Source organism: Mastigoproctus giganteus, chromosome 5 (assembly GCF_048544385.1).
Source record: "Mastigoproctus giganteus isolate SK-2022 chromosome 5, ASM4854438v1, whole genome shotgun sequence".
Lineage (NCBI taxonomy): Eukaryota > Metazoa > Arthropoda > Arachnida > Uropygi > Thelyphonidae > Mastigoproctus > Mastigoproctus giganteus.
In genome coordinates, this window is record NC_143579.1 from 184,394,918 (window position 1) to 184,420,989 (window position 26,072).

The 26,072-nt window shown below is 39.6% G+C and overlaps 1 protein-coding gene across 1 annotated transcript in view; it reads left to right on the forward strand.

Moving 5' to 3' along the window:
- Positions 1-231: 231 nt before the first annotated feature.
- Positions 232-26,072, forward strand: part of LOC150085915 (cytochrome P450 3A8-like) — a 59,423-nt gene continuing 33,582 nt past the window's right edge. Inside the window, exons 1-4 of the mRNA XM_090374296.1 lie at positions 232-411; positions 14,706-14,802; positions 15,755-15,807; positions 19,865-19,961. Coding sequence (XP_090230422.1) covers positions 335-411; positions 14,706-14,802; positions 15,755-15,807; positions 19,865-19,961 — 324 coding nt within the window. The 5' untranslated portion in view covers positions 232-334. The remainder of the gene's footprint in view (positions 412-14,705; positions 14,803-15,754; positions 15,808-19,864; positions 19,962-26,072) is intronic.

Below are 26,072 nucleotides of genomic sequence, written 5' to 3' on the forward strand. Positions count from 1 at the left end.
ATCCTTATCGGAACAGAACATTGCAGCATTCCTCGATGGACTCAAATAATTAGCACCTGTTGCTTAAAGAAAAACGATTCCGTTGTCCGTGTTACTGCGCTATCGCACGGTTATGCAACGCGAGCTTGGAAAGGCTGTTGTCACGTGCAAATATGTTGCATCATGTACTTCCAACTATCGCCAGCAGCGCATGTATTGTGTCGGCAGAAGAGATGACGCAGTTGTCCCGGATAAAGGCTCATTAAGCGCCTTCTGTGTTTTCAGTGAATTCCTGTCGCTGTTGAGAGCATTTCGATAAATTTCCTCAGGCACGGAGTTCGAGTTCATCTCCACGATGGAACTATTCGAGATTGGCGTTCCTGGTTGGTTTTTATACGTGGTGCCGCTGTTGGCCTTGGTTGCTTCGTACTTGTAAGTACTCTTAGTGTGTAATAGTTAGTTCTGAGAGCATCGGCGTTTAATCACTTGTAAGACAGTCTCACAAATATACTTCTCTTAGAAAGAATGGTTGGTGGAAGTAAAGCATTTCAGGAATAAAGAAAATCATTACGGAAATATTTCGATTGCTGGGAGTAGGCATGGAAGTAGGGAATTTGAGGAATATGGTGAACAATGGTATGGTATAGAAGTAGGTTAAAATTAAGTTCTGAACGATAGTTTAATACTTCTATTACAACTTGAGGACGCGACACTTCATGCATTTTAGGAGAGGGCGTCTGTATGGAGTTCATAGGTATGGTCAGCAGGCGATCTGTCGATAAAGATGAAAGAGTTGCGTTGTTTGGGAAAAACAGGATGAGAGTTATGAGCTTATATGAAAAAGTAACACCGTAATTGGGTCAGGTTTAAATGAGATAGGTGGAGATATGTGAATGACGAGGAAATAAAGTTTTCGCACTAAAAGTTGAGTGCTGTTGTTGCTGTTCGGAGTGGTTGCTGTTGTAGTTCTGGGTTCACTTCTAGGAGACTTCCTAGAACTGTGTTAAAGAGAGAAGTCTCAGTGTTAGGAGAGAAAGTATCGAAAAGAGTAAAGTAAAACGGTACTTCTTGTCCAGTTACTCCTCAAGCAGTAACGTTATTAGGGAAAGTTTAGCTTATCTGTCGTCGGGCATCTTCCTGTGCTAGAAGTTAATCTGGAAGGTGGGTAACAAGCCAAGACAGTCAGTGCTCCTGACTACTGCTACTGCTGTGGCAATTTCCTTTAGTACTTACAGCCAACTGTTCCCAAAATAAGGGAGTACTGGAAGGACTATATGGCAGACTTTAACTAAGAAGAGAGATTTCACCGCACTCCCTGGAAGGACTCCACACAAAGAGACCTTGAAAGAGAAGAAACAAAAGTCCTCTAAACTGTGTTGTATTGGAAAATGTTGTACTCTAAAAAAACCTACAACTTTGTATATTATTTTAAGAATACTTTGTACATTATAAGTTAAAAGTAAGAGTGAAGTTGAGGAAATTACGAGAGAGAGAGAGAGATGGAATTGTTACATATTGAGTTAGTTTTGATGTTGCAAATGCGGAAATGATTAGGATTTAATTAGTTTATTGAATGCAGTTGTAGAAAGAATTAATATTATTTATTTGTCAGAAAATATAGTAAATCCTCACTAACCCGGGTTATTGCCTGATTAAGCAGTAATCATGATCAGTGAAGCAAAAGATAGCCTTCGAAGAACGAAAACTTAGAACACAAACAAATGGAAATTTTTATAAATAAAATATAGTGCTGATGAAAATTATAACGATATATGAGTTATTTTTATAACTTTGCATGAAATTTCATTTCAATAATGCACCGAGGGGGGGGGGCGATTCTAGTTATTCTCAAGCCAGTAGTTGTGATGTCACCACTGTAGTGATACTTTGGTTAGCTTAGGTTAGACCTGAAAGTAAGGCTAACCTAACTTAAGCCAAACAGTGCGTCGCTTAAGTAGTGACGTCATAACTTCTGGCAGGATAATTAGCAAGTACGATGCACCGTGGAAAAATTCAATCGAATTACAGAGATCGCTAAGTTTTGCTCTGGCCGCCATTATAACTTTTCATACAGTTGACGAGTTGTGTGAATAGATCTAATGGAGGAAAAACCTTTATGTGAGAATAAATCTGTTTGCGCCTATCAATAAATCGCTGTTTATGGAAGATATTAACCATAAATTTAAGGAAGCTTACATTTTTCCAGCTGTACCCACACTTGCCATTTTCTGCTTGTGTTCGCTCTCAGATGTTCTAAATTGGCATAACATTGGTCATTGGCACTTACAAACGCTCTGTGACCAGCCGCATATCTCTAATATGCAACAGCAGTTCTCGTTAAGTTACGAAGTTCACTGAATTAGAGCTTAAACAGATAGATAATAATGTACAAAGTTTTTAGCCCTTTTTTGTTGCACTAGTTGGAAAAATAACAGTAAGAAGGGGGTTTTTTTGTGGGGAGGAGGTATCCTGTAAGATAAGAGATGCAAAGAGAAGTATGAAATTTGAACAGTTATGAAATGGTAATATTGAAGATATCAGATCGAAAATAAAGTAGAATTTTTTATATACAATTCAGTATATTATTTTAAGATTTCAAATATCACCTGTTGCAAGGTTGAAGGAACGAAAATAGTGAGAGCGATCTGTGTGTTACGTGATTATTTATAATTGAATTATGAACATTTTTATAATCAAAATTATGAAGTAGCCGCAATTTAAAATTGCAAAATATCTCCATTTTCACTGAAGAACATTCTTGAGCGCTGTATATTTAACCAACGTATATTTAAACAGCGTATTTACACATTGGTAGCACATTAATGTACCTTCCTAAAAATTCAGGAGTTAAGGAAGGTAACCTTTAGAAAAGCTGATTCTTAAGTTTATTAGAATTTCAAATGTATTCTATCAGTAGTGTCTTGAACCTTTTCGGTTAGTTAGAATTTTTTAATTTAATGGAAGGTTTTTCTGACTTTTGCTCCTTTATGTCTTTGTCCGATGGCTTTTATGAAAAACGGACCTTCAGGTCAGCTTCCTTAAAAGTAAAAAAAAAAAAAGTTGTAAGTCTTTTTTTGTTTTATTGCTGTGCAAAAGGACCTGAATACACGAAGGAAGTCTGTGTTCAGAATTTGGAAACAAAGACAGTCTCTGATTTCTGTAGAAACAGCTGGTAGATGTTGAGGATGTTCTTTGTATCTCGTGCTTTGTGATGCAATCCAAGACAAGTTAAAAATTGATTGCATTGAGAATGGAATCGATTCTCGTGAAGTTTATTTAGCCGTTGGTATCCGAATTAAAAAGAGTGTAACAGAGCAAAACAACAGGCAGCTTACGGTGGCCCCGGGTGCCAAGCGAATTCGAGGTCAAGCTTATCTAGTGCTAATCACACAGTGATCTTTCTCTGAGATAAAAGTTCTTTTTAAGTTATATCGTTTTCTATCAGCAGTTCATTTATCATAAATAAATTCTAAACTTGTAAAGTATCAAGTAAGGACAGAGAAAGGAAATTCACCTTTCAAAAAAAAAAAAAAAAAAAGACAAACAGAAATTAGAACGCCATAAACCAGTCACCTTCAAAAAGCAGTCAGAATCAGCTCCATCAACTAAACACAAATAATGGCTTGTATTTTACAATGGAACTGCAGAGGCTTTCGTTGCAATACAGACGATATCCAAGATCTAATTAATCGTTTTTCTCCAGTTGCCCTTTGTCTTCAGGAATTTTACTAAACATTGCAAATTTCTCCTTCGATAAAGAACTATTGCCTTTATCGAAGGGATTGTAATACAACAAATGCTGCCCGTGGTGGTGTAGCAATCCTGATAAATTCAAAGATCCCAACTAAACATATTCCACTTCAAACTGAATTAGAAGCTGTTGCTGTGCGTATAACTCTCCATATTGCAATAACACTAGTATCAATCTACTTACATCCAAACCATACTTATTGTTTAAAAGAACTTGAAGACCTCTTCATACAGTTACCTCCACCTCTTTGTATATTAGGGGACTTTAATGGGCACCACCTCTTATGGGGCGATCCTAAATAAGATAGACGAGGTCGACTCATTGAGAGCTTAATAGAGGCACTAAACCTCACCATACTCAATACTGGCACACACACACACACACACACACACACACACACACACACACACACACACTTATGTTCAGCTCTCAAATGGACATACCTCAGCAATAGATCTCTCCATTTGTTCACCATTACTGGTCCCGACCATAGAGTGTTATGTTTTAAATGATCCAGTGGGTTGTGATCACTTCCCAATCGTATGCGACCTATCAATAGCACAGACTCCTCCAGCTCAACCCTGCAGAAAATGGAAATTTGCCCGAGCAAATCTTTTGATGAGTCAAAAATCAATATCTTTTGATGTGGAAAAAATCCGTCTCCAGCCTATCGATGATGTGACAACGGTACATCACGTCACATCTCTGAAATGTGGCTAAAGACCAATACCACTATCAAATCCCCCGGGTCGTAAGCATTATAATTATTGGTGGAATCAGGAATGCACAAAAGCCAAAAAAGCAAAAAAGTAAAACCTGGAATCTCTTTCGGCAAAATCCAACAACAGCCAATCTAATAAATTATAAGTCAAAGGCAGAAGCACGTTTCATACAAAGGCAAGCCAAGAAAGAAACCTGGATTCGTTTTGCATTAAGCATTAACAAAAACACTGACACCAAAATAATATGGAAAAAAATTAGCCAGCATTCTATTAAGTTTCCTACCGTACCTTCTCCAATCCTGTCCTGTAATGGGCGAGATCTATCTAGTCCTTTATATATCGCAAATGCTTTGGGCAACACATTTGCTGAAATCTCAGCGGCAGCAGCTTATACTCCATCTTTCCAGATAATTAAAAACACTGCAGAACAGCACCCCATTAACTTCCATACTGCCCTCCTTCTGCCATATAACAAACCTCTACAATATTCAAAACTCTTGCAAGCTATTGGAACATCCCACAATGGTGCTGCCGAACCAGATGGAATCTATTACATCATGCTACAACATCTTGATGTTGTAGCTTGAAGCATGATCCTTCAAGATGCTACAACATCTTGAAGGAGACGCAAAGCTTTTTTGCGTCTCCTTCTGCTCTTTTACAACCGTATTTTTCTAGAAAATGTCTATCCAGCTTCTCGGCATCATTCTACTGTTTTGACATCCTAAAACCTGGAAAAGATCCTACCAGTCCCCATAGCTATAGACCAATATCCGTCTCAAGCTGCCTCAGCAAAATTCTAGAAAAAATTGTCCACTGTAGACTCGTCTGGATCATTGAGTCAGAACGGTTAATGAGCAATAGTCGGTATGGCTTTCGTCAAAACAGATCATGCTTGGACCTTATGGTTAACCCTCCTATTGTGTTCGCATTTTGGTTACACTTATTGTGTTCGGGTCAGTATGACCCGAGCGTCTATGGATGTCGTTTTTTTGGCGTTTAATTAATATGGCAGTAATGTGTTTACTAAATAATAAAAGAAACAAGAATATATGTAGCATTTGCTGACCAAAAGTTTGTTTATGAATGGCAGTAATGGATAAACAATTGTTACATATATCCGAAAAACAGTAGTTATATCAGACATATAGTTTTTTAATCTTGGCAGTAGTAATATACATGAGCTTTACATACGTATTTTGAGCAATTACAACATAGTATATTGGTTTTGTTGTCCTTCGAAGAGAGACAAAAATTACATCTTTTACGCTTATTTGTGATCAGCTGTTCCCTTGCTTTGGCAGTGCTGGTCCCCTCGACGTGGGCACCTGTACGTGGTGAGGGGACCTCCCAGTGACGCTGCTGGACTTTCAGACTAGCATCACTGGGATCCAACGCCCACAGCCTAGGTTCCGGGCTTACATCAATGGAATCCGGCGTGTTTGCCGTGCGCTGCGACCCGTGGAAATTCGGAAAGGGGGATCCTGGTGGTTGAGGGGCCCAGCTTCAATACACCACTTTGGCCCCTGCTTCGACAAGACGGGTGGTCCTGGAAGGCCCGGCTAGGATCAATCGGCTAGTAGGTTCGCCTGCGAGGGTCAACCGTGTCAAAGCCATGCCCCTACCCTCATGGTCCGAGGGACAGGATTCAGGCTGGCGGCGGTGCGGGTATAGTGTCTGGGTAGCCCTGGCGTCCCACTCCCGAGCGCATTTATTGCATGCCGGGTAGTGGGCGTCCCTTTGGGCTCCGTGGTGGGTGGGGAGCCCGGGCACTGAACAATTTAAAAAACTATATGAATCCTGAGAAACTTACTCCTTCAGGGGCCCCAAACCGGTCCCTATCTGAAAATGTAGACAGTGAAGCAGATAGCATTATTGCTACAAAGAGGCAGCGAACAGAAATATCATCAGGGCCTGTTCCAAGATTTTTAATAATTCATTCTACCACAGAAAAACCGATTGGCAAAATGTCGCCCTTCTTCATACAGAAAGGGTTAGATGGGTTAGCAGGTTCACCCAAGTCAGTTAAGAGGCTCCGTTCTGGAGACCTCTTAATCGAAACCAAAACTGACAGGCAATCTGAGCAGCTACTCCGTGCAACATCAATCGGAGGAATACCCATAACAGTAACACCACATAGAACACTAAACTCATCGAGAGGTGTCATTTCGGAATGGGACCTTCTCGACGTAACCGAGGAGGAAATCTGCTTGGAACTGAAACCTCAGGGAGTTATAGCCGTCAAGAGAATTAGTGCGCGTAGGGATGGGAAACTTGTTAAAACCAGGAGTGTTATCCTGACTTTTAACTCTCCCAAACCTCCTGATGAGATTAAAGCTGGCTACATCAACTGTCCAGTGCGTCCATATGTTCCAAACCCTTTACGGTGTTTTAAATGCCAGAAATATGGACATTCTCAAATGGCCTGCCGCGGAGTCCTTGCATGCGCTCGATGTGGCGCAAAGGACCACGAAACAACAGCATGTTCAGCCGCAAAACCCACCTGTATTAATTGTGAAGGCGAACATCCAGCCTATTCACGAGCATGCCAGAGGTGGAAAGAAGAAAAAGAAATTCAACGGCTGAAGGCAGAGCTAAACATATCGTATCAGGAGGCAAGGAAAGCAGTGAAACCTCTCAACATCAAAAAACCTACCTACGCCCAGAAGGTAGCAGGGAGGTGTTCCATTGGAACTCAGACGGACATGTCCATCCCTCCAAAAGAATCATTTACCCCTATCGCACGTTATCTTTTAAGTTCCCAAAAACCTGCACAGAAGGACCAATCAGCTGCCACTCCTATATCAGTACCTCCTAATGCTCCACAAATAACAAAAGCAATCACGAAAGAAAAGAATAAGAAAGGTGAAATACCACCTACAACCCAAGAAAACATGGATGTAGAGCAGAAGGAGGTACAAGAAGACTCAGTCTTGGAGCTCTTTGCTGAGGAGGAAATGGACACTGGACAGCGTCCGTACTTCCCCAGGAAGGATAAATCCAGGACTGAAAAAGGTAAGCCCTCAGCACCTCGGAAGCCGCCTGATGGACCCACCAAGCCAAAATAATGGCTAAATTCCTACAGTGGAACTGTCGTGGATTCCGGCGAAACAATGATGACATCAAGGCCCTTCTGCAAAAACATGAGCCAGTCTGCTTTTGCTTACAAGAGACATACCTGAAGGCAATTGAAAACGCTTCGCTTGATAACACCACTATCATTCGAAAAGACAGAACTCAGGATGGACCTGCTCATGGGGGTGTTGCTATAATTCTGGGCAACCATACCCCATATCAAACTATTGCGCTTACCACCAACATAGAAGCGGTAGCGGTTCGCCTTACGGTAGGTTTTTTAATAACAGTCTGCTCAGTTTATTTACCACCTGGGGCTGATATCTCCCAGACGGACCTTGATGATCTCATTGTGCAGCTGCCTACTCCTGTATTACTCCTGGGCGATTTTAATGGACATAACACCCTGTGGGGTAGTGCAAATGTTAACAGAAGGGGACGTGTCATAGAGCATATGCTCAATGACAATGACCTATCCCTCCTAAATGTGGGAAGTAACACCTTTTTCCACATGCCTACCCGTACGTTCTCTGCTATCGACCTGTCTATATGCTCCCCCTCTCTCCTTCCTTCAATCAACTGGGAGGTAGAGGAGAATCTTTATGGAAGTGATCACTTCCCCGTGATAACCAGCCTACTTAAAGGGATGCCATGCTCACCTTTTAGGTTACCGCGATGGAAGATTGATCAGGCTGACTGGAACACCTTTCAACACCTGGTAGACTTTAACATCAGTACAGTCAGTCGGGAGCCTATCAATGATGCAGTGGCGTACATCACAGAAAGAATTGTCCATGCAGCTGCAGCTACAATTCCGAAAACATCTAACCGGTTTCCACCATTTCCAAAACCTTGGTGGAATACTGAATGCACAGCAGCAAAAAAGGCACAAAATAAAGCTTGGGGGATATTCCGACGATATCCTACCACAGCCAATCTCTTAGCCTTCAAACGTGCACGTGCGAAAGCGCGATATATTCGTCGTCAGAGCCAAAAGGAATCGTGGGTCCGCTTTACATCCACCATTACCCAGTCAACCAGCAGTAAAGCTATATGGGACAAAATCCGGAAAATGAAGGGTAAATATACATCGCACCCTTCATCGGTCCTGGAGTATAATGGATGCGTTATTGCAGATCCAACTGCAATAGCCAATGCACTTGGGGAGACCTTTTCTGCCATCTCGTCAACATCTGCTTACTCCTCAGAATTTCTGGTCTGGAAAGATAAATGTGAAAAACAGCCAATAAACTTTACATCAAGAAGGTCTCATCCCTATAACGGGCCCTTTACCACGGAAGAGTTAGAAACAGCTCTAACTCTTACCAAGGCAAGTGCTGCCGGACCAGATCTTATCCATTATGATATGATCAAACATCTGTCTGCAAAATCCATGGACCAACTGCTTTTTCTATATAACAGAATATTTCAAGAAGAGCAGTTTCCGGATTCCTGGCATAAGGCAATCGTGCTTGCCTTTCCTAAACCAGGAAAGGATCCCAAAATCCCAACGAACTACCGTCCTATTGCTCTGACTAGCTGTCTGTGCAAAATTCTGGAGAGAATGGTCAATGCCCGCCTTATCTGGTATTTGGAGGCTAATGGGTTTCTCTCCAGATTTCAGTGCGGCTTCCGTAGGAATAGGTCAACTTTGGACCACTTAATCAGGCTCGAAACTTCCATTCGAGATGCCTTTTTAAAACGAGAACACCTGGTGTCAGTGTTCTTCGATATGGAAAAAGCTTATGACACAACTTGGAGATTTGGAATTTTAAAAGACCTCTACAGCATCGGCCTTAGAGGTAATCTCCCCAATTTTATTAAAAACTTTTTATGTCACCGATCTTTCCAAGTCCGTGTAGGATCTACTCTCTCTCGCTCTTTTATCCAAGAGGAGGGAGTACCTCAAGGATCCGTTTTAAGTGTTACGCTTTTTGCCATTAAAGTGAATTCCGTCACAGAACAACTTCCTCCAACTGTAAACTGTGCCCTCTATGTTGATGATTTTAGCATATTCTGTCATTCCTGCAACATGAGGGTAATTGAGAGGCAACTGCAACGTACCATTGACCATTTGAACTCATGGGCAACGAATAATGGGTTCAGGTTCTCTGCACAAAAGACTGTCTGCATGCATTTTTGCAGAAAGCGCAATCTTCACCCTGAACCTGAACTGAGGCTTGGACAAAATGCAATCCCAGTAGTACCTGAGACTAGATTTTTGGGGCTTATATTCGATAAAAAGCTGACCTTTCTGGAACACATCCGTCAACTACGTGCGAAGTGCACGAGAGGTTTGAACATCCTACGTGCAATCTCCTCACATTCCTGGGGCGCTGACCGATGTACCCTTTTGCGCCTCTATCGTGCACTCGTACGATCTAAGTTAGATTACGGGTGCCAGGTATACGCATCCTCTAGACTCAGCGTACTCCGATGGCTGGATCCCATCCACCATCAGGCTATCCGTATTGCCACAGGAGCATTTCGAACTTCTCCTGTCCATAGCCTCTATGTCGAAGCGAATGAGCCCTCGTTATCGCTTCGCAGGAAACAGTTGTCTCTACAGTATGCTTTGAAACTGAAATCCCTGCCAGACCATCCGACGTGGACAACCGTTTTTGAGCCACGTTGGGAAAATCTGTATAACATTCGCCAGACTGCCAATCAACCATTCGGTATTCGTATCCAAAGGCTTCTCAACGATTTGAACATCACATTAGACAATGTTGCCCCATCACCAGGGCAACCTTTTCCACCCTGGCATGCTCGTGTCCCAAACTGCAACTTCTCCCTTAACAACTGGAGAAAGGACAATACTTCGTCCACCGTCTACCTGCAGCTCTTTTTAGCTGATCGCTCTGAACATGCTGACTTCTTGCCCATCTACACAGATGGCTCGAGGTCAGAAATGTCTGTTGGATCTGCAGCTGTTTTCCCAGATACCACGGTATCTGAGCAGATCTCCAACGAATGCAGTGTGTTCACTGCAGAGCTGCATGCGGTTGAGCTAGCCTTAGATCGCATACGAACCACCCACCACAAAAAATATATTATATATACCGATTCTCTGAGTTCATTGCAGGCTTTATCATCGATGAGGTTCAACCCTCATCCTGTCCTCACTCGGATACAGCAGAAGCTGCACTTCCTTGTACAATCTCGATTTGATGTTCGTTTCTGCTGGATCCCAGGCCACATTGGGATCTCAGGAAATGATTTGGCAGACATTGCAGCCAAATCAGCAAACCTATTTAACTCTTGCCTGTTAGTCCCCTATACAGACTACAGGTCGGTAATTCGAAAGAAACTGGTATCCCAATGGCAACACTCATGGCATGGACAGATTACAAACAAGTTATATGAGATTAAGCCTGTAATTGAACATTGGCAGTCTAGTCTGCGCAGGAACCGAAAAGAGGAAGTTGTTCTATCTCGACTCCGCATAGGACATTGTCACTTGACACACTGCTATTTGCTGAGGGCAGACGATCGTCCTATGTGCAGAAATTGTGACACCATTTTAACAGTCCGTCATATTTTAATTGAATGTCCGTCCTTTTATAATGACCGCCGTTTATGTTTTAGCCATCTGTCTGAACCTTATACACTCAGACAGGTTTTATCGGACAATGACAACGTGTCAGCTATTTTTAAGTTTTTACAACTTATTAATCTAAATAATTCTATTTAAAATATTTTTATCGTTTTATGCTATATGAACGATTTATATCGTATATTATTTTACAATAATATACAAATAATTTTAATATTATAGTTTTATATTCTACATCCTTTTGACTTGGCGCATTATAGCCTTAGATGCTAATGCGCCATAAAACCCTAAAACAAACAAACAAACAAGCAGTGCTGGTTGATGGTCGTGCCCTTCTAACCATTTCAGCAGCAGCAGGAACACTTCGAAGAAGGTGTTTTCTTTCTTGCAGTAAGGGAGCAATCAAGGAATTACCCAGTTCTTCAAGAAATAATCGATGTTTTGAAAGTTTGCCAGCATTCCAGTTTGGATTTACTTCGCACCACAGAACATAGGCGTTGTAAGCAGAAACGTCCATAATATAAAAGATAGACATTAGCCATCTTTTAGTTTGTCGTGTGTATGTTATAACCAACTTGTCTAAAGTATCTACAGCACCTCTGGTTTTATTGTAATCTAAAATCATAAACGGCTTTTTATGATGTTTATCACACACAACGGAATCGTGGTAGAAGGTTCTCACGAGTGTCACATTTTTATTCCGTTTCGGAATATAAGAAACTACCGTTGTGTTATTGCTGAAGTAGAACTTTGAAGAAAGGACTTCCTTCCTGTTGCAGACCAATTCGGTTGGCAGATCAGGCTTGTTTTTTCGAATAGTATCAAGCACGGTAATATTTCTTTTCAGTAGCATCTGCCCCAGTTCGTATGATGTAAAAAAATTATTACACGTTACGTTTTGCCCTTTTAGACCATAAGTAAAGTCTAAGGTCTAAGGTCTAGCACAACTCTTTTACCTTGACCTTTTTCTGGATAACTGTTTTACCTTGACCTTTTTTTTTTTCAAGGTATATTTGCATGTTATATGCATAAGCGTTTACAGAATCACATAAAGTCCAAATCTTGATTCCGTATTTGTCTGGCTTGTTGACTATATACTGCCTAAATGGGCAACGGCCTCTAAAAGGTACCAGTTGCTCCTCTACTGGTACTCCTTTACATTTTCGTTAGCATTATAGACTGTAGGTAGAATGCAACCATTCACCCCACAAGTATGGCAGCTAATTTGTCAGTCTGGCGCCGTTGTGATCGAGTTCCTTTATCGTCAAAGCGAATTATTTGCGAAATTACTTGGAATCATTGTAGGGACATCATTGCCTGAATATAGGGCGGCCTGCATTTCCATCCTATAGGCTGGAGGTTGCCTCCCCATGAGATTTATACAATCCAGCTAAAAGCAGTAGGCCGAAATACGCTTCTAATTCAACTACTGTTAGTTCTTGCAACTGGTCACCATAAATTCTTTTCCCTTCTAAATTTGACATCTTCAAAATTAAGTTTACAATTTTTGGCATAAAAAATAAGCAGTAGGAGGATTTTATGTCATATATTTTAGACGTAGTGGACCTTGTTCACTACGTCTCGGATCGATTGTAATTGGTCCAGGATCGATTGTAATAATATTTTCTGAAAAAAATCTTCCTTGTTGATTAGGTGTGTTGCAGTTCCACACTATATTGCCATTTTTTGAGGTTACGTAATTAGCCACAACAGCTTCGTCTGAATCGTAGGTTCCACTTCATCATCCGATTCACTATGCACCTCTGCTTCAGACAAATGGTCCTCTACTTCAGAAGTACTATCAATACCATAAGAAGCATATAAAAGATTCTCAATTTCACTGTCCGTCAACGATCTCTTAGTACACATCTTCAACAATTTCTTCCCAAATTTTGTCTCTTAGAGTACACCAAGCTTGATGTTTACCAAGAAACTGACACACAAGTGCACACTGGCAGATATATGCAAGAAGGCACCAACAAGCCCCCGCCAGCGTCAACAGGCATCAACTTGTCGTTCACTGCGCGCACATAACGCACATGTTGAAACTTGTTCAAGAAACGTGGTAATGATCTTTACTCTCTCTTGGCCTGCGGGGCAACCTTCCTATATTTATATTTGTAAAGAATTTTCTACACACTAGATCGTTTCAAGTTCGATACCAACATGCCCTTTCTGAAACTTTCATTCAGGAAGGTGTTCTACAGGGATGAGTACTGAGGGCCACTCTTTTCGCGCTTAGAATAGATTCTATCACTTTTATAACTTCCAAATACCGTAGAAACTTACCTTTATGCAGATGACCTTTCCATCTGCATAAAGGTAAGTAAGATAAGAAGCAATCCTTTCAAGAGCAAGAATAGGCCATACTCACCTGACCCACCTTCATTTACTCACAGGGTATGATCCACCACAGTGTCCACATTGCTATATAAATATGACTGTTAAACACATTCTCATTGACTGCCCCTATTATAAACAAGACAGAATTTCAACCCTACACTCACTGGTTATTCTTCAACAACCAATAGCCCTAGAGAATTTGATTGGTGACGAGGCCAATATATCCGAATTTTCCCGTTTTCTGAAGCAAACTAGAATTTTTAATCTTCTCTGATTAAGGACTTTTCAGACAGTACGATTCTTTCTCTTTTCCTTTTTATTATAAACGAATAGGCGCATTATAGCCTAAGTAGCTTATGCGCCACGAAACCCCCACAACAAAAACAACAACAGCAGCAGCTTACGGTCACTCACAAGCCTTCTCTTTCAGTTCGTTAGTACCGAGTAGGAAGCCCAATGGGTGAACTGCTTGTTGTTTTTCTCTCTACTTTAGTTTGAGAAGGGAACATATACCCACGTGGCGGATCTACCAAAGATTACCGCGAGTGGGGAAGTCTTGTTGCGTGCAGTAGTAATTAGGATATCCCAGCTAGCTTGTTATCTAACCCAATTCCAAGAAATCTGGCATAATAATAAGAAATAATAATGCCCTCTTTTGGATGGATTGTTAATGACATATGCCATCGTAGATCCGAGTGCCGAATTGCTTCCTCAATATCTCTGGATTGTAAAGTGGTGTTGTGTGTGAGAAATGCGCCGGATGATTTTAAAGAATACGTTCCTGTATTTGATGTGATCCACCTTTTACCAGATAGCAAAATTAACAAAAATCGTTCTACTGCCAAAGGAAAGATACTAATCAGACCTCCCAATTGAACATATTTATAATTAAAATTATGGAGTTTTTAATTTAAAAATTACAATTTAAAATCATGAAATATAAATAAGTAAGCTTTCGCCATTTTAATTCAAAAATGCTGCTGCTCATCGAAAATGGTAGGATCATTAAAAATGGGAAACATTATTGAAATATTACCTCACAGGCATTCTGAATTTGCTCCTGAAAATTACAACTTTCGTAGGGATTCCTGTAAAAGTCTTCTCTCATACCAATTCTCCAAAAATCAAGTCTTTCCGATCCAAATCAGTTCAAAACCAGAAAGAGGGGAAGGGCCCCCCTCTCCACCTGATGAAAGGGCCATTTCCCCTCTATAATTTTTAAAAAATTAGATGTGAAGTGAGATAAATGAAGGCTCTTATATATTGTATTTTATTTCAGTTATCTCACCAGGACACACAACTATTGGCAATCAAAAGGTATTCCGTGTCCGAAGCCTTATCCAATTTTTGGAACATTTCTAGAGGTATTTGGCAAGGTAAAGTACTTTTATTTTTTTAAAACTTAAATACGTAAGAGTTGATCATTTATGTAATTACACTGAAAGAATACCCTGTACACCCGGTTCGTTCAATACATTGATTATCTCATCGCGTTGAAGAAAGTCTACCATGCTTGAGGTGTCTAGACTTGCTGCGTTCAACATGCAGTCCGTTCTTGTATTTCTGAAGAGACGAAATTGCAATTTTTCACCAATTTCAATTTTTAATTTTCAAGTTAAAGAAAAAAATAATAAATAAAACATCTTTTAGGCAATAGTTTCAATATGCTGTTGGTATTTCTCTACTCGGATGATAGCCATCTAGATGGATAAATCTAATTAAAATTAAAAGCTGGTTGTAGTATTAGATTGGATTGAAACATTTATTTCCTTTTCATTTCGTTAGCTTTTCCATCCATAAGCTTTTCATCCCATTGAAATGTCAGCAGCAGTGAAACGGTGTCTGAGAAGTGATTTTAACTTGAACTGCCGAGAAGTCCACAAATTACAGGTTTTAAATTTCAGCTGTTCAACACGTAATGCCCCAAGAATAGGGGGTCTTGGCACTAGGAAGCCAATTGGAAGCATACTCATTTGGAAACTTGCCTTTTTTCTTAAGAAATGATTTTATAGTGAAACAATTCAAGCGAGAAAAACGGTATGTTAAAACCAAGATGATTATAAAATTATTTTTTTATAGAATGAGTAACCTGGGGCGTAGTATCGGGGTCATTTTCTTTCTCCCACGGTAGAATAACCGATATCAGTAACTAAAACAACCAACGTTTTGCATATTATTTTACATTTGGCTACTGGCCTTCTACTCCTAACTGATGATGAATCAATCCACTACTTTAACAACATTAACAACATTTCTTCTTTAAGATTTTTCTGCATACTGAGAATTTCATTGTAATTACAGATAACTGTTATTTATTCGTCCTTTCAGAGTCTTCATCTAAAACAACTCGAATTGTACCAGAAATATGGAAGAATGTTTGGGTAAGAATTCGATTCATTTAAGCGCGTATATATATTTATAAAAATAAATAAATAACTTTTAAATATAAATATTTATTTATTAATTCATAAAACCTTTTGTAAATTTTTGCTATTTGTTTGCAAGTTAGAGAACATAAATATTGTGTGATTTTCTTTATAAATCGCTGTTTTATTGAAATTGAAGTATATTTGTAATATCTAGTTTTCTTATCACAGCATCTGTAAGAGTGTAAGTTCAAGGACTGATTTTCATGCTTTGTGTCTGAAAAACTCAATACATTAGAGTTTGGATTATCGGGCAAATTTTATTTCCCCGGATAATCCTCAAAATGAATCGTAAACTTATTTGCATACCATGTTCATGTTTATGAGAACAGATTTTACAAAAATTTTAATGCGTATATCTAACTTTTTTGAAAAGGATGGCAATCAAGTTCGCGCTTTCTTTTCTTGTTTTTAATTTATTTTAAAAATGATGTATGCACCACGGGTTATCGAGAGTCCTCTGTAACTCACTCCCATCCTTACTCTGCTTGAGTTATACTAACTAGTCCCGATTGAACAGGTCTTTAATAATTAAAAATGGAAGGGCCATCGAAGGTATTTCAGTAGCTGCAACTTCTGTTCTTCCAATGGAGAAACTCCTTGTTTCAATTTCCCGTCTGAAAAGGAAAAAAATTCAGATAAAAATCGTAAAAAATAAACGAAGTAAAAAAATAAAAAATTTTTAAAAATCTTGAATTAAGTAAAATAAAAATTAAATGTGGACATTGTGGCCGAGTTATTTATTCCTTCGTAGCCTAGCTGTTCCATAACTTCTCTAATTTAAAGGGGCTACCGATAATATTTGACATTTAACGTAATACGTTGATGATATTTCGCTTTTTTCAATTTGTTCTTCCTATCCCAAAGAGCTGGAAAAATTAAAGATCGGCTTTCAAAAAAACATTCAAAAAGGATTCAGTTCAAGATAAATGGAACAGCAATTTCAGTTATTTTATTTTTAATTGTTTTATTTATTTTTCATTCTATGCTCCTGAACAACGACTTTCCACCGGAGCAGTTTACTAGAGAGAAATTATAAGAACATCACCGTATTTCGTATTATCATATATACGAATGCTCAGTGTCAGAGTACGACAAATTTCAATAGCCCGGTTTTATCGTTGACAATATTATTATCCTTTTAATTGTGCGTTGTGGACTGTGAAAACATCAAAGAAAATACGTATTAAATGAAAACCATTGTATTGCGATACTATAAACTGCATTTAGAAATATAAAATTTTATTTCATAAATACTTCGTGTTTAGCAATCTTTCTTCATAGCAGCGCGTACCACGTGAACCTCGTGTGTGATTAAGCGCTGAAACTGTTAGAAAATGAGTTTATGTGGGGCCACATAAGTGAAAGGACGGAGAGTGAAATGGCAGAAAATATTAAGATGGACGATGCAATATTTCCGTGAAATTTTACAGTTATGGAGAAACTTTCCATGTCTCGAAGGTGTGTGTGTGTTCTGTCAGCTAAGAGGTTGTTTCTGTGCGAAGCATTTCTGACTTGTGGAACTGGTATTTCTTTCCTGCATTCTTATAATACTTTAGGTCTGTAATTGCAAGTTGTTCTTATTTACTCAGAAATGAATTGCAGAAAAGGATCTTCGTGCCGTTCCTCAAATTCAAGTAAGCAACTTAGTGATTGAGTTTATAATAATTGCTGCTGGGAACATCATCTTTATATCACGGTCTACTATCATTCAAACTGCGCTATTTCACAGCGCATGTTAGTTAATTCTGATCATACGTTTAACATTTTACTTGTGTCCCCATGTTTGATTTACTCAGACGTACCCTTACTGCATGCTATTCGGAAAACGAGTTCCCGATTTTAAAACAGAGGCAAGTGGGGGATAAACACCCTCCTAGGCATATCAAACTAGCAGGACAGTGGGCGGGGAAAGCAGAGTGGCACCTGCCAATGACTGTTTTTTTCCTGTCCGTTTGTTGAAATATGGACTAGTATCGATCTGTAGTTTTACCGAAAAATTAATTATTGATTGACTACCTCGAAATCTCTGTAGAAACCACACAATTTTTAGTTTCGGTCTGATGATTCGTTTTTTTTTTTTTTTTGTTTTTTTTTTTTTTTTTTCTGTGCTGAGTGAAGCTGTAGAATACAGATCAGTGATTCGGTTCCTCTTTCTGCAAGGAAAAGCATCCAAAACAATCCACGAAGAAATGGTCGCTATTTATGAAAAAAAAATCTAAGGTTACAGTGTTGTTGCACATCAGTTTAAAAAATTGAAATGTGGAAGAACCTCAGTGCATGATGAAGAAAACCCCGGACGTCAAGCAACAACTGTAACAGAAAGGGGTGTTGGAAAAATCGAAGCATTAATCCTGGAAGATCGCCGTATTAGCGTCAAAGAACTAGCTGCAGAGCTCCAAATTAGTGAACGATCTGTGGAGAACATCATCCACCAGCAGTTGCACATGAATAAAGTGTCTGCTAGACGGGTTCCTAGATTTCTGACCACTTACCAGAAGAATGAAAGAGCACGAAAATGAAATACAGTTGATGTGCCAGGAAAAACTAAAATAAAACTAAAATTATTTCCCCCGACCTTGCATCCTCGGATTTCTTCCTGTTTCCTGTCCCAAAAACACTTTGCTGCTGATGATGAGGTGATTTCTGCTGCTGAGTCATGGTGTGAGGGATGGTCAGGGGACTTTTACAAAAGTGGCCTGCGGAAGGGTATTGAGAGGCGGCAAAAATGTGGCATTTTGTCTGGTGACTATGTTGAAAAAGAGCAAAACATGGTGTTTGTTCCAGCCTTCTATCAGAAATACTTGACAGTGAATACGAATGTTTTTTGAACCTCCTCCCCCTCGAACTATTTTTGGGTAGGAAAGCGGAGGGATCAGTTACCTACATCTAGAAAAAAACTGAAATTTCAAGCAAAGAAAATTCGAGTGGATATATGAGATTTAACAACAAAGTTTCCAGAATAATTCTTTTAAAAAATAAAATAAATTATCAACTCATCTACTAACCCTTGGAGTTAAGTAAACTTCAAAGTACGCTCCATCGGACTTCCTATGCACATTCTGCATTTTTCTGAAACCGTTGCTCTAAATATCTTCAAAGGATTCAAAATTCTATAATTTTAAATATCCTTTCAAGGAGTTCTGTTTGGAAACGCCAAAAAGTCGCATTTGGCAAGGTCAGACAGAATGGTTTTTTCAGTCAGTACTTGCCTTTAAGAAATAGTGGGAAAAGTGCACTATCCAAAGAGTTTTTTCGTGAAGTCAAAGATTCAGTCTTGTTCGTTGACCTTCACTGCCAGAAGCTAGTCTTCCGTGACAGTATAGTGGTTTCGTTACTCGTTTGGAGAGATCTGAGTACGGTACCAGTCTACACGGCTATATTTAGCCAACCTCAGAGCGGAGGGAGCAGAAATTTCCCCAGTGAGTTATTCCTGGTTTTTTAGTCCTCACGACATACAAATCAGTCCTAGAACACATAGTTGTACAGGTATAATACACATTGACGCAATATGGTCTAACTCACTGATACGCTTGAAACCCAACAACTGTAGTCACAAGGTTCTAAACCTTTTTAAGAAAGACTTTTTGGTTGACTGTTGTGGGATGACAAATTATTGGGAAAATTCTTTGTTATCGATAAAGGATATTAGGGTGGTTAAAAGCAATGTGACTGCACTGCTCTGCTGAAAAGAATTACAGAAATTAAATTCCAGCAGTGTTTCCAGCTATGCCTGAGACGTTGAGATGTGTATAAACTCAGAAGGAGAGGAAGGATTTGAGGCAGACTACGACTACAAAAGTCTGTGGTAAAATGCTTGTTTTTTTTTTAAAATAGCATGGTTACTTTTCTAAACAGAGCTTTTAGTTTGTTTACTTTTTTTCATTTTTAATTTAAACGCAAGTTTTTCTGGCATATTGACATCCAAAAATATACCGTTCACAGATTTAAATTTTCAGTTTTGTTTCGATCCTAAAACTTTTCAATATTTATTTTTGTTTATTTCTTTCAGATCGTACGAAGGCACTCGGCCTACTCTTAACCTGGCCGAACCCGAACTCCTTAAACAGATCTTAGTTAAGGACTTCCCATACTTTATAAACAGAAGGGTAAGTTAAAAAGGCGTATATTTTCCGAATTATTGGTTTCAAAGTGCTAAATATCACAAATCAGAGGTGAGCGAAAGATGTGAACTCGATGTAGCACATCAGAATAGTTCTGCCCCTTATAATCAAAATATTCTGACAGTACTTTTTACAATAAAGTGTATATTTATTCTGAAAATTAATAATGTAAAAGCGCAATTTTGGACTTAATGCTAGAATAGGAGTGCTACTTGTGAGAATATTTTAATTTGATCAATCTTCCTTGAAAGCAGTTAACTGCAGAGCGTGATCCGTGGAGGAATTAAGAGAAGAGAGAGATTAACCTGTTCTGATACTACTTGAATTCCACCAGACTAATTCTATGAATTCTTTGGGTTTCGGGATTACTCAATTTCCTGTATTCAGCTGACCATCTTATTATTCCGTTTGTCAGTATAATCGAACAGACGAAATAGTAACATTTAAAAATATATTTAAAGTAAAATACGTATAGTGTAGCTCAAGAAATCAGAAGAATGCTGGCGCACTATGGCCATTGACGCCGATGCGCCTAAAAAATTCCCAAACAAACAAACAGAATAATGCCAACCTACGTGTCTTTTTATTCGCTAAAACTATCTAAGAACGTGATTAAAAATTGACCCATTATTTCAAAGTTTTTCTGCAGATTCTTAATGGAGTACTTTACAACTTGTTTTCAGATTTCTTAATTTCAATGACGAGAATCTTCATTGGACTTTTTTGCTACCCACAAGATCGTCTTTTTCCTACTACGCGAACAGTCCTATGGTCATTAGTTCCCACCTGACCAGACGATTTAGGCACTGCATGTGCCATATGTCTGTGCAAGTGTGTTTGCGAACATTCCGAAAGAAACCCAAATAACTACAGAGTCGGGACCTTAACCCACCACATGAGATTGTCTAACTCAGTCTCCATTGAAAAAAAATTCCTCAGTCAGTGACTGGATTCCAACCGAGACCTGGCCAATCGAATTGCAAGTGGTGAACTTGCTAAGAGAACACTTTCACAGAAGACAATCGGATTACTGTCCTTCTATTAACAGTTCTGAATGAGCAAAATAAGCTCATGCTTATCTCTCATGCTGGATTATCGTGTGCCATGAAGTATAAATTCAGATTGTAAGTTGATCACACTTTTTTTTTTTTTTTACAACTATCTATTAGTTTGGCGATAAATGACCATAAAGCTCAAGGCCTTTCAGCCTGATCATGAAGTTACACTCATATCAGTAAGATAGGAATAGTGTGGCACCTTTCCGCTACTAGGTGGTCCGATAACATCACACAAATAAAACGCAGCAGACCACGTGCCTAGCAAAGAGATGGCGTTTACAGTGTTTCGTGTGGCATAGTATTTTCTAACGAAAGTTCAGACTACGTCGAATTCATAACTGGTCATTCGGTTAACCGGCGTCCTACTGTAAAAGCAGTACAAGGTCAGTTTAAAGAGTCTTCATTAAAGAGAAAGAATTAGAGATGTAAATAATTCCTAATCTAGTTCCTTTACCTTAATGAAATTAAAAGAATGGTTTTTTAAGGACGTTCGTAAATTTGGGGGCTTACGTCACCCTGCCTAATAATGGTCCTGTTTTAAAGGGTGACCCGAATCATAGTGCATAATTGTAGAATGCCATCAGCGAGAACGTTTGAGAACCAATGCAGCGAAGGAGGGAAGAAATTCCGCATAAAATTAAATAAGTTTGCATGACTTTAATCAACATCGAGGGCCCCGAGTGCCAAGCGATATTAGTGACCACAGCGCCTTTTCATAGTGATTATCTGATACGCTTTACTGTATATACGTTTCTCCTGAGTTTCGCAAGTCCGTTAACTCTTGAGCATTATAATTGAATAGATCTCTCATATTATATAACCCAGAAAGGAAAGTACCTTTCTTTAACCCCCTTTTTTATTTTTCGTTAATACTAACCTTCACTTCGCTTGGGTCACTAGGCGGCACCGCTCTTGCCTCCACGTGGCGGGGCTGGTAACCTGGGAGAAAAAGGTAATCTCCCGGGGCCAAAAAGAGCACGTCATGAGTAAATCAAACTCTGACTTATCTGGGCTGCCAGATGCACCCCAGTCAACAAAAAAGAAAGACAGTTCTATTGCAGGAACTTCAAAACGGCAGAAAACTGACTCTGACATCTATCCTACTCCAGCTTTCCTGATCATGCACTCAACTGGTGAAAATGCAATTGGCAAAATCTCGCCATTTAGGGTACAGAAGGAATTAGAAAGCAGAGCTGGAACTCCTAAGTCTGTAAAAAGACTTAGGTCAGGAGATATTCTGATCGAGACCTCTAATAGTAAACACTCAGAGCGACTCTTGAATATTAATCTCTTTGCTGGAATACCAGTTACTGTGACACCCCACAGATCACTGAACACCTCTAAAGGAGTGATTTCTGATTGGGATTTAATAGATGTATCCGAAGAGGAGATGCTTGAAGAACTTAAAGAAGAAGGCGTTATACAGGTCAAGAGAATTTCCACCAGAAAAGAAGGAGTTCTGACTCCTACACGTAATCTCATTTTGACCTTTAATACACCACATCGCCCAGCATCCATTAAGGCTGGATATCTCGTCTGTAATGTCAGACCTTATATTCCAAATCCCCTACGGTGTTTCCGATGCCAGAAGTACGGACATTCCCAGACAGCTTGCCGGGGAACTCCTGCTTGTGCAAAGTGCGGGTCAGTTGATCACAACTGCGAAGCCTGTACTGCACCCCAACCGATATGCCCAAACTGCAAAAAAGATCATCCCGCTTACGCTAGAACATGTGAACGCTGGAAAACTGAGAAACTTATTCAGATTTATAAAACCAATCATAACGTGTCCTATCAAGAAGCTAAGCGAAATATCTCACCACCAAACCTTGCAAATAGATCTACGTATGCTCATATCACCAAAAAATTCCAATCAACCGCATCGCAAACTGATCTAACAGTACCCCCAAAAGAGTCTTTCTCGAACTATGTAAAAACACTGTTCAATACAACTGAAACTCAGGCAGTCAATACGCCTATTTCTGTACCAATCGAAAATCACCACTCCCCGGATGAAGGGCACAAAGAAAAACAAATCGTAACTACTCACCAACAGGAAATGGATACTAAGGAAATACCCCCAGATGACCCGGTCCTACACATTTTTGTAGAAGAAGACATGGAAACAGAAAGGCCCTACTTTCGAAAGAAAGACAAAAACAAGAGTGAAAAACAGAGAACCTCAGCACCAAGAAAACGCTCGGAAAGTCTAACTAGAGATAAACAATGAACACAATAATTCAATGGAATTGTCGTGGTTTCCGTGCCAATATTAATGACCTATACGACCTTATCTCTAAATACACACCAATATGTCTCTGCCTCCAAGAGACATATTTCAAACCTCAAGACACACCAAAACTGTCTTATTACAATATCTTTAGAAAAGATAGAACTGATCAAAATACTGCACATGGTGGAGTAGCTGTTATAACAAACCCATTTGTTCCTGTCAAACAGGTCTTACTAAACACTCCTCTCGAGGCAATAGCGGTCCGTGTAGCTGCTGACATCCATATTACAATCTGCTCCTTATATATTCCACCAAGCTATCCCATCCAACAAAATGATCTAAACAACCTCATAGCTCAACTCCCCACACCTTTCCTCATTCTGGGAGACTTAAATGGTCATCACACACTATGGGGTAACAACAATATTGACCAAAGAGGAAAACTAATTGAAAAATGTTTAGATGATAACAACCTTCTCCTTCTAAATGACGGCTCACCTACTTACGTTCACCTTCCTTCTGGAACATATACTGCAATAGACCTGTCTATCTGTTCTGCAACTTTGTATCCTACTCTAAAGTGGACGGCAAACAATGATCCACTGCATAGTGATCACTTTCCCATTACAATTGAATTAGTAAATAAACCCTCTTATCAACTTACTAGAATTCCTCGGTGGCTAATTGATAAAGCAGACTGGGAGATGTATAAAAAATTAGCTAAAGTGGACCCTGAAATTATACAAAAATCCCCAACCAAGGAAGCGGTTGAGTATGTCACAAAAACTATACTACACGCAGCAGGACAAGCTATACCAAAATCCTCCTCAAAATTACCTGTACACCCAAAAATATGGTGGAATGACGAATGCCGTGCAGCAAAAAGAGATCAAAATAAAGCTTGGAATACTTTTAGGCGCTATCCAACCACAGCTAATCTCATTCAGTTTAAACGCGTTAGAGCAAGAGCCAGGTATGTTAGACGCAGTAATAAAAAGGCCGCTTGGATTCGCTTCACTTCAACCATCAATCAAGCAACTCCCACACACAAAATTTGGAAAACAATCAGGAAAATGAGTGGTAAATATCAAACGACACCTCAGCCTATCATGGAATGGAGAGGGCAGAACATTTCTGACCCCGCCCAAATTGCCAATATACTAGGAGAAACTTTTGCCAAAACATCAGCAACAGAAAGTTACATACCAGCCTTCAGAAGATTCAAAGCAAATTCAGAAAAACAAAAGTTAAACTTTTCTTCAAAAGCAGAAGAACAATATAACTTACCATTCACTATCCACGAACTACATAGAGCCTTGTCAACATCTAGGCGTAGCGCTGTAGGACCAGATAATATCCATTATTCAATGATACAGGAACTAAGTGCTGAATCACTGCAGTCACTTCTTGATCTGTTCAATAGGCTCTACCGGGAAGACACATTCCCTGAGCAATGGCACCACGCTACAGTCCTTGCATTCCTTAAACCTGGAAAAGACCCGACAAACCCTACTAGCTATAGACCCATTGCTTTGACCAGTTGCCTTTGCAAAATTCTGGAAAAGATGGTGAACCGTCGACTGATATGGTACCTGGAAAATTTCAATCTCTTAAATTCTGCACAATTCGGCATTCGACAGAACAGATCAACACTAGATATACTAGTAAAACTAGAGAATTCCATTCGGAATGCATTCCTTAGATCGGAACACCATGTAATGGTTTGCTTTGACATCAGCAAGGCCTATGATTCCACGTGGAAGTATGGAATACTCCGTGAGCTACATCGCCATGGACTTCGGGGCCATCTCCCGATTTTCATACGCAACTTCCTAGAAAAGAGAACTTTCCAGGTTCGATTTAAAACTTCGCTGTCCAAACTATTTTTTCAGGAAGAAGGAGTTCCCCGGGGCTCTGTACTCAGCGCTACACTCTTTATAATTGTGATAAACACCATTGCTGAACAACTTCCGAACACTATTGATAAGGCACTGTTCGTAGATGACCTTAGTATTTCTTGCCATGCGAAAAACATGAATACGATCGAGAGACAATTACAAGGGGCAATAAATAAGATCAGTACATGGGCACAAACCAATGGTTTTCAGCTTTGTTCTCAAAAAACGTTGTGTATCCATTTTTGCCGACAACGTAAATTGCACCTACACCCGGAACTACAACTGAACGGAAAACCAATAGCAGTTCAACCCAGCATACGATTCTTAGGAATCACCTTAGATCATAAACTTACCTTCCTGGAACATATTAAAAGACTAAGAACATCCTGCCAACAAAAATTAAATATCATCCGGGTTCTCTCAGCAACAAAGTGGGGAGCTGATCGCCTTACCTTATTACGGCTATACAGATCTTTAATAAGATCAAAACTTGATTACGGGGCCCCAGTATATAGCTCAGCAAGGCCTAGTGTCCTTCGCTGGCTTGATCCTCTCCATCATAGTGCAATACGCATTGCTCTAGGAGCATATCGTACGTCACCAACACATAGTCTATATGCCGAAGCTCACGAACCCCCTCTCTCTATCAGAAGGCAACAACTTATATTACGCTATGCATATAAAATTAGATCTATGCCTGAACACCCAAATTGGGAATTACTTTTCACTCCCCAACACAGCAGGTTATACCATAACCGCCTTACTGCTAACAGACCGTTAGGTATAAGAATAAGACATCTTCTAGAAGAACTTAATCTGAGTTTTGATAATATCACAAGTACCCCTCCACTACTCCTTCCACCGTGGAGAATTACTCCACCTTTATGTGATAAATACCTTCATAAAT